This window comes from Apteryx mantelli, chromosome 18, assembly GCF_036417845.1.
Source record: "Apteryx mantelli isolate bAptMan1 chromosome 18, bAptMan1.hap1, whole genome shotgun sequence".
NCBI lineage: Eukaryota > Metazoa > Chordata > Aves > Apterygiformes > Apterygidae > Apteryx > Apteryx mantelli.
This window is the reverse complement of record NC_089995.1, coordinates 10,033,043-10,044,312: the sequence shown is the minus strand read 5'-3', so window position 1 is coordinate 10,044,312 and position 11,270 is coordinate 10,033,043. Positions and strand designations below refer to the sequence as shown.

General features: G+C 56.3%; 1 protein-coding gene across 1 annotated transcript in view; it reads left to right on the top strand.

Annotated features, from left to right (window-relative positions):
* Positions 1-4,780: 4,780 nt before the first annotated feature.
* Positions 4,781-11,270, top strand: part of B4GALT5 (beta-1,4-galactosyltransferase 5) — a 41,508-nt gene continuing 35,018 nt past the window's right edge. Inside the window, exon 1 of the mRNA XM_067307786.1 lies at positions 4,781-4,930. Coding sequence (XP_067163887.1) covers positions 4,804-4,930 — 127 coding nt within the window. The 5' untranslated portion in view covers positions 4,781-4,803. The remainder of the gene's footprint in view (positions 4,931-11,270) is intronic.

The following is an 11,270-nucleotide window of genomic DNA, read 5'->3' as shown; positions in this document are numbered from 1 at the left end:
TGCTGCAATCCTCCCTCTGCAGGAGCTGGCAGAGCAGAGATTATCGGTCCGGATGAGTTATTCCAGGCCGGGCCTCTGAACTGCGGAGGGCTGAGGATAGCAGGGTTACGGCTGCAGAGAGGAGCCGCCCTGCCGCGAGCGTTTCCAGCCCCCGAAGGGCGGGAGAGCGTTCCCGCTCCCGCTCCCGCTCCCGCAGCCGCCGGGGCCGAGCTCCAGCCGGCTGCTCGCCTTGGGCTCGCCTGGCGCTCGGCCCTGCTGCGGGCGCCCGGGGGGAGCCGGGAGGGCCGGCGAACGCTGCCCGCTTCCCCGCCGAAGCCTCGCGGCGCTGCCTCTGCGAAGGGCTTGCTCCCCGCGGGTAGCGCGAGGGAGCAGCGAGAGCTGCCGGCTCAGCGGCCCACGCGCAGCGCTCGAGCGACCGGGTCGGCGCCACCGGGAAACGCGGCGCCCGCCTTTCATCCCGACCGCAGCCGTCCCCGCTGTTCGGTGCAATACGAGTTTATTTCTCTCTCCTCGCTCCTTGCTCCCACCCACGCGAGCACGAGCTGGGGCGTTTCTCCGGCCTCCTCTCCGGGCTGCCGCTCACCGGCAGGTTTGCAGGCAGAGGGCACCTCTGAACCCTACCTTCGACCTCTGAAACGACCGGGCAGAGGCTCCTTCCTTGCCGGGCACTGGCGCTGTGTGCTGGGCTGAGCCAAGCCGAGCCGAGCCGAGCCGAGCCGCGCCGGTGCCCACACCTGCAGGAGCAGCCCGTGGGGCCCGGTCGGCTGCTCCGCAGGCGGCTGCTTCCTCATTCCTGGCAGCGTCACCCTCTCCAGGCTCGGTCTCCACCACCTGATGTTTTCCACCGAGCCCAACAAGGCACCAGGACGCATTAGGTGTTTGGGCGAGCGGTTACCTCGGGACCAGCGGGTATCTCCCCCCGGACGGACCCACGTGCGCGAGGCAGATGGTGAAAGCGCTCGCAGGCTCGCAGGCTGGTACCGCTGCTGCTGTGAGCAGAGGGTGAAGGGATGTGTAAGGATCCGTTGGCCAAAAATAGGTGGCAGAAGCAGTGCTGGCGAGGTGGCCTGGTGATTTTGCATGCCCGGGGGTGGCGAGGCCCCGCTCGCGCTGCCCGTCCTTGCATTTCTGTGCAGCGCGTGGGGCAGAAGCGGCGGGGAAGCGAAAGCGGAGCAGGCCTGGGGCAGGCTGTGCGCCACGAAGGAGCCCCGGGCGCAAACAGCCCCCGGGCGAGCGGGTGCACCGGGGGCCGGGAGCCCTCCGGTCTCTACGCTGCCTCCTCCCGAGGGCATCGAAGGAACGGGAAAGGTTATGGCTCTCTTTTGGCAGCTTAGCTTGCGACTCGTGGAGTTTACGCTCTGCTGGGGATGTCCCCCGCAGATATTACGATATTGTGGCAATAGCAGTTTGCTGCCTGCGATGCTGCAGACCCTGCGGACCTCAGCGGCCTGGAGAGCCTTGGCGCTGCCTGCGGCGCACGTCCAGGGCAAGCGCTCCCGTGCAAGCCGTGTCATGCTAACTCTTCATTCACATCCCTCCTCGCCCCTGCCCTAGCTGCACCAGCATGACTTTACCTGTGTAAATATGTGTTGTTCCAGGAAGGCAAGATCAGTTCCAGGAAGCAAACCAGCCGTGCCTAAAAGAACAATTTCATCACTGTGTCCAAGCAGGCTTCTACCAGCCCACGGCTGCTACTCAGGTCTCACACATCTTCACCACCCCGACTGGCATCCCTGTGCTGGTGTGGGTCTAGACACCAAAGCAGAAGCTCTGCTGGTCCGTAATAACTTTACCCCAGTGTGACCGTGTCCCTAGTAGGGTGTAATGATCAAAACAGAGCTCTCCCTGCAGTGATGCAGGACGCCTTTTAAGTGTAGACCTGCTCTAAGGGTGCAGACATGTCGTCCTGCAAGCAGGTGCACTGGCAGGACTCGTCCCTCCATTCCTGCTCATCGCCCCGCAGCCACAAGTGTTACCTTTCCCTTCAGTCTGCCATCCAAGCTGCTCACATGGGCACTCCTTAAAGCGTCGCAGGCACCGTGAAATGGGGTAGGCTAAACTACGCAACGAGTAAGTCTTTGCTAATCTGCCTCAGGTTGGGTGGATGGAAATAGTCGGTGCATGGTGGAGCGAGGCAACCTTGCATGGCCGGAGGAAAGCAGGTGGGGCAGAGCCGGGACTCCCCGGGCATAAGCCATATCCTGCAACGGCTGCTTGTAATTGTTCCCGCCCTGCCACCTCTTCCTGCTCATGTGCACGCCTCGCTTCCCCTTCCAGCCCTTCGTTCTGCTGATTCCCCAGCCCGTGGCTTTGTTCCAAGCTGACCCCCTGGCATGAGCCAAAATTTTAAAAGCCCTCTTCCTATTTCATTTTATTTATTTTGTTGGAAGGGGGAGAGAAGGGCGGAAGAAAGCTTTAGTCGTGTCACGAAGGGAACTGCAGCACAGAACACAGAACCAGCTAAAGCTGCGGCTGGCGTTTCTAACCATTGATTTGGGATTTAGCAGAGGGGGCTTGCTTAATCGGACAAGCAAGGGCAATGGGAAGAGGGGAAGGGGGAAGCAAAAAGTGAAGGGGGTTGGCTGGGGCCGAGCTGAATCTTGGAAATGAGAGAGCGGGGCGGTGAGTCAGAGCCGAGGGCAGCAGGACACCATGCCCCAAGGCAGCGGCAGGGCTTTGCTGACGCCGCGCTGTGCCAGTCCCTATTGCGGCAGCCTGGCCCCGGGCCCGGCAGCCGAGTTTCTGGGTGGCTCCTGCAGCAAAGTCATTGTTAATTAAGTATATTCGAAAGGTTAGCTCATTGGTTGTGACGATGTCTCACCTTTGACCAAGCCTGCACCAAACAAATCAAAAACCAACCAGGAGAGCTTCTTTGGTTTCCTAGCCCAAGGCTTCCTTTTAAGAGTTGGATAAAAGCGATTTTGCAAACACTACATCTAGCCACCACTTGGCCAGTGCAGTTCTGCTGGAACACTGCAGGCTTCCAGAAATTAATAGGACTCAGGAATTAATTTATTTAAATGAAAGTTACAGTGGAACGGCAATCCTGGAAAACAAGAATGAGTACAATTTTCCTCAGAACGAATTAACTCAGTCCATGCAGCCTCTGCAGGGAAATCCTTGCTCACCCCCTGTCTACTGAAGATTGTCCGTCCTCATGATCCTGCTGGGCCTTGTTTACATCAGCAAAATTAATGCCTTACCTTTTAAAGAGAGATTTCCGCTTTTCTGCTAATGCCTGCTCATTTGTACGTTATCTTCATTTTTATCTCCTCCCTCCTCCATGTACCTGTTTATCTAACCTGAATCTGTTTCTCTCACATTTCTCTCACACTTGGGAACTGTTTTCTTCATCTGCCTTTACTGCATCTAGACTCAAAGGGAGGTTAATTCTTTATAGGATTACTGTGATACGCAGATTTACCTTGTGAATCCTTTATTGCAGCATCTGGCCCCAAACCGCCCTGGAAGCCTGCTCCGGGCAGCCGGTCCATCGGCTGGTAGCCAGACAGTTGCCGGGTTGCTATGAAGTGGGAAGTCTGCATTAAGTAATACCTCGTTTGCTGCCTGGGAGAGGCCAACAAGCCGGGTGCAGAGGCACGTCCCACCGGAAGGCAGGCAGCACCTGGTCCCATCTCCCGCCCGGCCCATCGCTCTCCTTGCCCAGCACCATGGGTGGCCCGGAGCAGGCAAGAAAGCACGGCCCCCTCCTTGCTCCCCATCGACCCCGACCTGGGGCTCTTCTCTCCTGTTTTTTCATTTTCAGACATCCCCATGTCTCCTTTCAATTCCTCCTACACACAATGTAGGAGCTGCCCACAAATATGCGTAAAACAACTTATTTGCTCTTCTTTAACTGACTGGGCTGCTGATTGCTGCTAGTGCTGATTACCAGGTTGGCCGTGATGACTTCACCCCCTCTTCACTGCCACCCTTCTGCGTCTATTATCTCTGCTCAGGCTGCAGACGTTTGGAGGCGTGGATTATCCCAGGGGTTATCCCATGGATTATGCCAGGGGTTATCCCAGGGGCTACCGCAGGGATTATCCCTCAGCACTCCTTGCACAGCGCCTAGCACTTGTCTGCGCAGAGTGGACACGACCCCCTGCTGCATGGTGGGCTACAGGCCAGGAGGTTCACCCCACGCTCGCCTGTCGCTGGGTGTCCCAGGGCCATTGCTGTGTGTCCGGCGCCCTCACTGGTGTCCCAGATTCATTGCTGGCTGCCCCATGCCGTTGCTGGGCATTCCAGACCATTTGTCTGGTCTTCCAGTGCCATCAGTGGTGTCCAAGGGCCAAGAGCAGGTGTCCCAGAACCGTTGCTGTGTGTCCCAAGGCCATCTTTGGGTGTCCCAGGGCCATCGCTGGTGTCCTGCGGCCATTGCTAGGCGTCCCGGGGCCCTCATTGCCGTCCTAGAACCATCCCTAGATGTCCAGGGCCACCTCTGGCCGTCCCAGAGGCATCACTGGTGTCCCAGGGCCGCCTCCAGGTGTCCAGGGCCACGGGCGGCGGCGGCGGCGGCGGCGGGCCTTTGCCGAGGATCCCTAGCTGCGGCGGCGGCGGCGGCGGCGGCGGCGGGACCTTGCAGCCGGTGCCCGGGCGCGGCCCGCCCCCGCCCCCGCCCCCGCGCCGCCCCGCCCCCGCGCCGCCCCGCCCCGCCCCGCCCCGCCCGGCTCATTCATGCGGCGGCGCTGGGCGCGGGCGGCGGCTCGGAGCGGCCCCGGCGCGGCGCGTCCCGCCGGGCCTCGGCGCATGTGAGCGGCGGCGGCGGCGGCGGTGCGGCAGGGCGGCGGCGCATCGGCCATGCGGTGGCCCCGCGGCCCCCGTGGCGCCTGGCGGCTGCTGCCCCGGCGCTCGCTGCTGGCCGCGCTCTTCCTCTTCTCGCTCTCCTCCTCCTTCCTCTACTTCGTCTATGTGGCGCCGGGCATCGGTAAGCGGCGGCGGCGGGCCGGGCCGCGGGGGCGGGGGCTGCGCTCTCGCGGTGGAAACGCTGAGTAATGCGGGCTGCCGGGCCCGGGGGCCGCCGCGGGGCCCCGCAGCATCCCGCGGGGCGGCCCCGGGCGCGGGGGGCGGCCGGGCCCCGCTGCGCCCCCGCGCAGCGCCCGCGGGCCCGGCCCGGCCCTGCGCGGTGCCCGCCCGCCGGGCCTGCGGGGTGGCCGCGTCTGCCCCCGGGATGCGCGCGCCTTCCCTTGCTTATCATCATCGTTATTGCTGTTATTATTATGATTTGTGATGATTTATGATTTGTCTTCGCGGCGCGCTGCCTGCGACCGGCTGCGGGCGGCCCGGAGGTGCCGATCGCCCTGCGCCGCTCGGCCCCGGCCCGGCTCTGGGCCGCCGCTCGCCGGCGGGAGCCTCGAGCCTGCTGGCCGCTGGCGAGTTTGTTTGGAAGAAGTGGAGTATTGTCCAAGTGCTTGCGGTCTGCACCCTCTCTGGAGGATATCCTACTCTTTGTGTGAAGTAGAAAGATGAGAAGTGTGTGTTTTTAAAGCGGCGAGCGTTCCCTTCCTCTTCCTTTTTTTTTTTTTCTTTTTTTTCCTGTATGTGCTGTGCGTCCAAGGTGCCAGGCGTAGCTGCGCCCCCAAAGGGCTGCTGTTTGGTGGCGGGACCCGGCTGGTTGCCTGCCCTTCTGCTTCTCGTGTGAGATATGGGGGAGCTTCTGTGCCTTAGGAAACAACCGTTGTCTTGATAGAGCGTATCTCGCTTCTGCAAGCAGCCAGGGCTCGCAGTCTTTCGGCCTTCCATGCAACTTTGTAGCAATTTGTTTAAAACATTCCTTTAAAAGAAACCTTGCTAGTGGGAGTTTCTCCTTGAAATGTCATTGGCATTTGCTCACCAAACCTAGCTGGGAGATCCCACCGAGACTGATGCATGTCCTCAAGGTGACTTCTGCACGGTTTTATGTACAGATTGCGTCCCGTGGCTGCCCCCGAGCATGGGAAGCCTTTCACGGGGTTAAACTGGGGGTGGGCTGGGGGGTGACGGCCTCCTGGCAGAGACGCGTGCTCTGGGCAGAAACGGTGGCAGGACTGCGCCTCCTCCAGCCTCCCACCAGAGCCCCTTGTCCCCCCGGGCCCTGTGTCCTGGCCTCGGAGGTCACCGAGCTCCCGCGGTGCCCCTGTGGGGCTGCCCCGAGCATGCAGCTCAGCAGCCGCTCTGCATCTGTTCGAGGACGATTTCATACCAGTGCTAATGGGCAGCGTGACCGCCGCGTGGCCCCTTTGCAAGTGCAGCGTGACTCTTCCCGTGAGCTTGCCGCGGAGGCTGCGCCGTGATGGCGCTGATGGCTGTTTGATCAGATGCATCCTGTAGCCCTTTGTATGGCAGGAGAGAGGATGTCTTCTGCAAAAATTGTAAGGTGGAGGCAAGCAGCTTTGGAAACACATGGCTGGTTTCCCCGCTCAGGAAATGGAGCCGCTGACCTTTACATCGTGAGCAGCGATGTGAAAAGTTGTGTTTTGCTCTGCAGCAGGTATTTGTGGATGTCATCTGCTTGGACTGGGGCAAGGAATTTCTTTGCTGCTTATCAGCTCCGTGGCTGGGTGGGAGGACGCAAGGCAGGCCGTGGAGCTCGTAGCCTGCTGCACGGGCTGGGCTTCTGCATAGACTTCTCCCAGGCCTACAGGGGAATCTGTAGAAAACCCAACCCTGCATTCCCAGAGTGGTGAAGCTCATCCTCTGAACTCTTGGAGAGGTGTTTTTTTTTTTTTTTTTTTCTTATCACTTCAGCCAAAAAAAAAAAAAAAAAGGAGAAACTTGGAAGCAAAGTGAGTTTTACTGATAGGAGATGAACTGTGCTCTAGATGTTAATAAATCAACCGCATGGGGTGTGAAGCAGAAATGTTGTAAACTGTATGTTCTGTAGCCCTGGCGGTGTTTGAACTGGCTGACACCTTCCCCTTGCGGTGGAGTTGGGCTGGTCTGTTTTTCCTTCGTACTCTGGAGAGCTTGGAGAAGCCTCTGTCGTAATGCAGGGAAGAGGCTGAAAAATAGTGAGCTAAAACATGGGAAGAGGAGTGATTAATTGTATTCCTTTACCACCCCTGATGTAAAAAATCCAAGTAAGTAGGACCTAAGTTGAGGAAGCTGACTGCAAGCTTGAACCAGCCAAAGATTAGGCCTTAAATGGCTTTAATTTTTGCTTAATGTGTAATGTTGATGAACACCTGCTCCGAAAGCAAACCTCAGCTTTTTGGGGGGAACAGACCATGCAGAACTGCAACCCTCTGGCCATGTCTTGGTCTGCAGTGAGTCTGCCCCAACCCAGGAGGTGTCACTCCGTCCTCGGCTGGAACCGCATCTTTTCCCGGTGCACCGGGGGCAGGTGCTGGGAGGCAGCAGTCGGAGTCCCCGGGTGCTGCTCAGGCGTCGTGTTGGCAGCGTGGCCCAGGGCAGAGCTGGGCGAAGCACCCTGGCAGTGAAGCCAAGCCTGCTCTAAGGACCTTTAACCGTGTGCGTTGCAAGCCCTGGGGTGAGGTTGGAGAAAGATCTGTGGAGTTGCTGAGGCTTGTTGGTTTTAAGCCGTAGTATCCTAGTTCCAGGAGAAAACTGGGACCGTTGCGCTTCTGGGTGCTGCCTCAGCTTATTGGCATTGAGCTTTTGGCTTGACAGCTCCCTTGACAACTGGAAAAGATAGAGGAGGACAAAATAAAGCTAGAAAAGCTGATGCCCTTCAGGGATGGGAAGTGGGGAGCCCTCCAAGGCTGGAGGTTGCTCAGGACGGCACCAGCCGTCTGGGTGCTCCCCGCGCTGCTATGTCTGGTACCCGCAGGGGGTCTGAGGCATTCGGGGCTTACACTTGCCTTGTCCACGCCTGGCCTAGCTCCTCACTTATGTCCTTAAATGAGATTTTTGCCTACGAAACCAGCAAATCGTCTCGCAGCCTTGAGTTTGTGCAGAGCAATCCAATGTAAACAGCCAGCATCTCCTCCTCCGCAGCGCACAAATAAAACGCTTGTGTGTGTCCTCCTCGAAATTACATATTTATTCGCTTCCTCGGGCCCGAGCTTCCAAATCCACCTTGAGAGAGTCAGCGGGCGCTGGGCACCGAGCTGGTGGCGCCGGTTCGGGGGGGTCCCCTTCTCTTCCCGGCTGATCCTCGGGCCCTTGCGCGGCGCTGTCCCGTCGGTGCCATTGTGCATTATGTGCGGCAGCTGCTCGGGCGGCTCCGCGGCAAACCGGGGCCAAAGCTCGGCCGCTTGTTAAAGACGCAGCGGCTCTGGGCCCAAGGACCTGCTCTTTTGTACCCGAATGCCACCCTTTCGCCTGCGGCCCCACGTTCTAGCTGAGTGCCAGGGAAGTGCTGCAAGGCAGCAGGTAAGAAGCAGGGCTGTTAAGGATGATAAGGTGCGTTTCTCTAATCGGCTGCCTTGCAACGTATCTTACTCCAAGGCCTTGCTGTGAACTGCAGTGATACTTGCAAGGGCTGCAAAGCAGACTGGGTTTTAATTGCAAACTATTGCGCTGGCTGAATCTTTAGAATAAGTAGCAGGAGTTGGCACGTGGGTCAGCTGGCCCATCCGTCTCGTTGCGCTCCAGAGCCCAGCGTGCTGCTGTGCATTTCTTTTGCAAGCCCAAATTGAGGAAAGGCTTTCCAATCTCCGTTCTGACCGAGGCTTTCGTTTTCTGTGACTGCAATACTGAGTGCTTCTAGTTTCTCAGAAAGGTATGTGCACAAATAAACTCACCTAAATTGTGCTGTCTGCAATCGCAGAACGTGGGGCTGGAGCAAGGAGGACGCACGTGCAAATGAAAACTGCCCCCGAAGCGCAGCGCTGAGTCACTGTTTCTGTTTGATCCTGGTCCCCATTTCTTATGTATCGTTCAGAGGGCCATCGATCTTTCACGGAGCTATGGTAAGAATCCCTGGCTGCCTTACGTTTCCATGGTAGGGTGGTTAATGCAGCTTTCCTAAAAACATCCTTTCTTGCCAGTAATTGTGTTCTTTTAACAGTGACTAGGAAATCGAAGGAAATTCCATCTTGCAGCTCAAAACAGTGGTGCTCTCACAAGTCGCCTGTGCTGCAAGTCACTGTCTCATCTGGGTTACTTTCACTTCGACAGCAGGAATTTCTCAGACCTTGTACTCGAGCCCCTTGGCGGGTTGTTGCTACATAACCTGGGAGGATGAAGGTCAGAGGCCTTCCCTGGGGTTTGGGCAGCAGCTTTTCATTTTCCCTGAGGTCTCTCCAGATGGTGGCTCTTAGAAGAGCCTGGGTTGTGTGTTTTTTTTGTTTTTTTTTTGTTTTTTTGTTTTTTTTAACTTGGGCTTGTGCTGGAGTCTTATTTGCTTGAATCTGACATAGGAAAATAATGCAGAGAATTTAGATGATTGCCTGAAAGGCTGTTATTACCTTCTTTGTGAGAGAGCTGTAATTCCCTCTGGTTTTGCTTCCTCAAAACTTCACATGAATTGCTCCACACCTGTCAGAGAGGGCATGAGTTACCCGCCTTAGGCCTGAATTGAAGTTATAACAAAAGAACTTGATTTTGACAGGTAAAAATGCTTTGAAACACTATTCCTTTGATGCTGCATTTCAACGGACAGCAATAAAATACTGCGGCAACTAATAGCCATAGCAGTTTTTTGTACATCTCATTTGACACTGATTCCTCGTAAGAATGTTATACTGCCAAACGTGGCTGATCCAGTTCGGTTATTTAATGTATCATCCTGGCAAATCTCTAGTACAGAGTAGTTCCAGTTGTGAAAACAGTAAAATATTTATTTTTTCCTGTTTCGACCAGTGCTTTGGCCGCAGGGGTGCGGCGTGCTGCCGTGAGGGGGTACCCAGCTCCGGTAGCTGCGACGAGCAGAGTGCCGCTGCCCAGCTCTGTTTGCCGAGCGCGCTGCTGTGCCCCCAATGCCGTTGCTTCGTGTGGAAGAAACTGGGGGCAGCTGCTGGTTTTATGGCTCACGTGGTGGCTTGCTGGGTTTTCTCTCTCCTCTTGCGAGTGGGCGCTGGTCCTGCAAGGATGGAAAGTGATGGTGAGGTGCAGCTCAGGAAAACGAAACAAGATTTGTGCTGTAGTAGTTTTGGCTTTAACTCTTGAGATCGTCTTTTTACAATGTAAAGAAGTGTAGTATTTTACTATGAAAACTCTGGCAATGCTGACCTATTTTACCCTCTGCTCCCTTTCCCTAAAAGATCTGTCGAGCAGAATTTTGGAACCTAAAGAAGGAACAACCCAGTTTCTCAATATATTCCACTAAGGTTTTGCAGTCATCAAATACGACAGTGAGCGACTAGTGGCAGTAAGAGATATCCCTGAGTGCTGCTTACAACTAGAATTGGAGTTCATGGCTCCCCTATGTTAAATGTGGAAGGAGGCTGTCAGTAGCTGGTATAAATAGTCCCTTCTTTGGGACTGGCTAGTTCTAGGACTTGATGTTTCTTAAAAAGCGCGTGCAACTGGGAGGCTCTCTGCAGCCCTGTTTGCACAGTTATTACCGTGGTAATGTGCCCACGACCCTGGTGATGCGACGCATCCCTTGGAGGCTTTTTTTGGTCAAGGCTCAAAAATTGCAGGGCTCCTTTGAGGGGGAGAAAGCTAGTGAACTACTACGTTTTTCTTTGCCTGTTAAGTACGCTTGACAGTGGTCTGTGCTGTTGGTCAGGCACTTCTGGTTTGGGTCATTCTGCTAGTGGTTTGCTCGGCGTTGCAACTGCAGGTAGCGTGTGAATGGGTTCACTTCTTGTCGGCATTATCTCTCTAAGGCAGAACTTGTGAAAGCTGATGAATAAGCCGCAAAAGCTTCCATGTAATGGTTGGTGTTTGCAAGTTAAGTGCATCACAACTTTAATGACATGCAGTGGACCAAACCTTATATAGCAAAAATGTGAGTGCTAGATTTCCAGGAAACCTGGTCTTCCTACATTTGAGAAAGCTAATAAATAACCTGTATAAGTTTTGTGGTTTCAGAATGGTCCCTGGACCCTTTCAGTCCCCTCCAGGTACTGAGCAGAAGCGCAGCCGAGGAGGTGGGCAGCTGGGGGCGTGGGTGGGAAGGCCGCGGTTTCAACAGGCTCTCAGCAGCTGCTGGTGGCTGGCGGCTCTGCTAGAGATAAAGGGACTGAGGCTGCTGCTTTGTTTCCTGAGCTGCGTCTGCCTCTTTTCCAGGTGGACTCATTAATTGTATTAACTCAGACAGCATCTGCTCCGTGAGGGTATGATGGATACCCTGGAGACGACTCTGCGAAGAATGGAGATGAGCAACACGGGGAGCTGTGCGTGTTGCGCTTGTTCCGATGTCCGTGCTGTTAGCGTTG